The following is a 3,194-nucleotide window of genomic DNA, read 5'->3' on the forward strand; positions in this document are numbered from 1 at the left end:
TATATATATATATATATATAGTGGCTCTTCGTGTGTAGCCTAAAGATCGCTGGGGTAAGAGGGAAAGAAAGCGCACTCATTAAAGTTTCTGTTTGTTGGCGGTAGTCTTTATTCAAGTCGGTCTTCTCCTTTTGCGCAACCTCCAAAAGGCGATTGAATTCATCATTCTGCGCCGAATCAAGAGGTAAAAGACAGCGAAGACAATATGTGCTAGAAAGGAAGCAAAGAGCTCTGTTCCTGTAACACTCATAAGCTCTCTAAGAATGGGCGTGACTTGTCTGTACTTGAGATGAGATCTTGTCAAGTAGCGCATCTCTCTCGTGGGTTACATCCATCAGATGCTCCTCCTTATCTGCGAGAAAAACAAGCACAAAACAAGTGCTCGCCATTAGAACGTCTCACAGCTTTGTGGGACTTCTTAACGTCGCATGCTCACGTTGCAAGCAGCCCCAGGCCTGCTTACCACGTAGTAGTGCTCGAAGGCGCTCGCGCTCCTGCCGCTCCGAATCCAGGGCTGCCTGTAGTTGGCCAGCTTTCTCGCGTTCGCAAAGTTGCTGCTCCTGCTGCAGCTGCAACTGACTATGTTGGTGCTCGACCGTCGTGAGGCGCTCGATTAGCTGCTGTTTTTCTGTTCGCATCCTTCTAAGGGACAACACTGCGTCGTTGACCTCCTGACAAAAATGTAGCAGGCGCGCACGCTCACATACTGAAGTAGTCGACTGTAGCAAATATAGATATTAAAAGTAAGGGAATGAACACAGCACTCCGTGGGTTCTCAGAGATGGGCGCCTTCCCGGTAGGCAGGTTATTTGCACCGCCCACCAGAGGTGATCGAATATAACAGCGTTCTCCCTCTTATATCAACATCCGAGCTGAAGTGACTTACCTCATTTCTTTTGTCGCGCTCAACAAGTATTCGGTCCACACAGTCGACTGCTGCTGCATTCACGTGCCGTAGTTGCTGCACGTCCTTCTTGGAAACGACCCCACGCTCAACAACTTCCCCGGCAAATATCAGCAAATGCCGCAGCTGCGAGACTGCACAAACGGATGTGACACCACAACCTATCAGCTGTTACGTAAGTTGTCCACCCTGACTACTGTTGCACAGACATGCAGATTCACTTGATAACTTACAAGGGTCGTCAGAGTCTATCCCTTTTAAAATGTGCGAGGCATCAAAATGTTCCGATTCAGAAACCTCTCGATATGTTTGACCTTCCGAGCCTCTTTCACATCCACCTACAGTAGAACTTGAAATATCATTTCTGCTTGCGGCACGGTCTTGAAGATGCTTCCGATGTTCCCGTAAATGTTCTCTATCCCCAGACTCCTGCCACCGCCCATGCGTCATAGGAGGGCTGTAGCTACCATCCACATTTCCACTTTCCCTATTAGCAGAACCCGATATACGTCTGTGCACGTTCTGTCCAACTGCTTCATCATGCCTGAGCCCAGCAGGAATGCCAGCCACGGCATGTGCAGCTGGCTCACAGCTTGCATCAGAGACACCGCTTCTGATCCTCCATGCATCGGAGTGCACAGCATGTTCAGTTTCTTCCTGCTCGACTGCCTTGCCAACACTGGATGGATCCCCTTCCGAGTGTTTCATTCCTGCGGGTTCCTGCCTTAGATAGCTCTTAAGAAATCCAAAAACCATCATGGAAAGCTCAGTAATTGAAAGAACAGAATTTGACTCCAGTAGCGCTGTCTCTCTGTACACTTCATCCCAAAATAGACTTGAAGCACAGCTATCACCCCCTTGGCAGGATCCTTCGTCGCGCCTAGTGCCTTCCGCATTTTCCCTGCTATGACGGGACGTAACTGCCTTGTTCGTCTGGTCAATTATGCGTAGAACCTCGTCTCTCGAGAGCAGCACGCTGCTTGTGGGTCCTTGGTGCTTGTTGATGGCCTCAGCAAGCAGACCATCCCTGCGAATAGTCAGGAAAGCGATAATAATAAACCTTCTGGAAAACTGACAACCGTATGGGTCCGAATTCGCACAAGCTATAGCAAACTGTAATGATGTGGAGTAACGAGCACACCTGCTGGCAATTCCTACCTGAAAATTTGCAATCCATAAACCTTATCGTCTACATGCGAGGCCGGCTCTCGGATCCCCAGCAATTCGAGGAGATTCTCCATCCCTGCGAAGAACAATTCGCCGGGATACATAAAGGGGTGAATACAACGATCAACAACAGTCAACAGTTGGAATTCAACTCAGGAATATCAGATGCTGACCTGACCAGAAGCTGAGGAAATTTATTTCTCCATTGTTATCTGCTTCAAAGCACTTCTTGATTAAGTCTTCGATTTCCTCCTTGTCCATCGGCGCTGCCTGCAAAGAGAGCATAAATGGAAGTGCTGAATTTTCATCCATAGGCTCATATATTGACACTGAATGTGGATGCTGGTGGACTCAGCAGCCCAGAGCAATTGAACAAACGGTAACGTACCATCAGCAGGTGCTGCGTCAGCAGCTGCTGCTCTGCCTCTAAGCGCACAAGAGGCCAGCCGCTTCCGCGGCAACTGACGAATAGCTCCAGCACTGCGTGTATTTCGTCCATAAACCCTAGTAGGTCTGCGCGTGCTGGAGCATGTTACGGCAGAAAAATGATGTTCTCATGGCACCCAATGGACCAGCTGCACCGCGAAATCAGAAGCTGTGGTGCAACAGTGGCAACGGCGTTGACTCTTTCGTTCGGCAAAAAGGGATCTCAACAACCAATTAATTACACCGATGTGGACCTGATTAGTACGGCCGAGATCGTAGCGTGTTTGCAGTTGGGAAGCTGGCTGTCCTCCACGCAGGCACAATGGAGATCCACCGCTCATGAGATCAGCGCCTTCAGCTCCTGCTTAGAGGTATCATGCAGTTAAGGGTGGCCAGATACTTCTTTAGGCAGATGATGAGAGGCACTGTATTTACTGCTGTGTAGCAAGACCGCAGTGGGAAGGTACAGTGGTAGGAGTAGGAGTAAGTTGACGGGAATACAATCTCGGGTCTCAAATTTAAGAAACATCGAGCCACAGTACTAACATGAAGAGAGTCAATAAAGGATATAAGACGCCTAAGACAGTGGCTAGGAGGCAAGTTTTGTTTGTTGTCAATCCTTCTAAATAAACACAAGAAGGTAGCGGCAAATTCATTGCAGCAGACCCTTTCGCCCGCGCCCAGCCATGAGGCTCTT

The 3,194-nt window shown here is 49.0% G+C and overlaps 1 protein-coding gene across 1 annotated transcript; it reads right to left on the bottom strand.

Moving 5' to 3' along the window:
- Positions 1-76: 76 nt before the first annotated feature.
- EMWEY_00058500 (hypothetical protein, conserved) lies at positions 77-2,383 on the bottom strand (the record flags this gene model as incomplete). The annotated part of the gene is made up of 7 exons (XM_013480857.1): positions 77-167; positions 285-352; positions 464-671; positions 887-1,038; positions 1,138-1,931; positions 2,063-2,147; positions 2,245-2,383. Coding segments are annotated over 7 exons (1,537 nt in total), but the record flags the coding sequence as incomplete, so codon positions are not given.
- Between the last annotated feature and the right edge of the window lie 811 nt (positions 2,384-3,194).

The sequence above is a fragment of the Eimeria maxima genome, genomic scaffold, assembly GCF_000499605.1.
Source record: "Eimeria maxima Weybridge genomic scaffold, Emw_scaff2425, whole genome shotgun sequence".
Lineage (NCBI taxonomy): Eukaryota > Apicomplexa > Conoidasida > Eucoccidiorida > Eimeriidae > Eimeria > Eimeria maxima.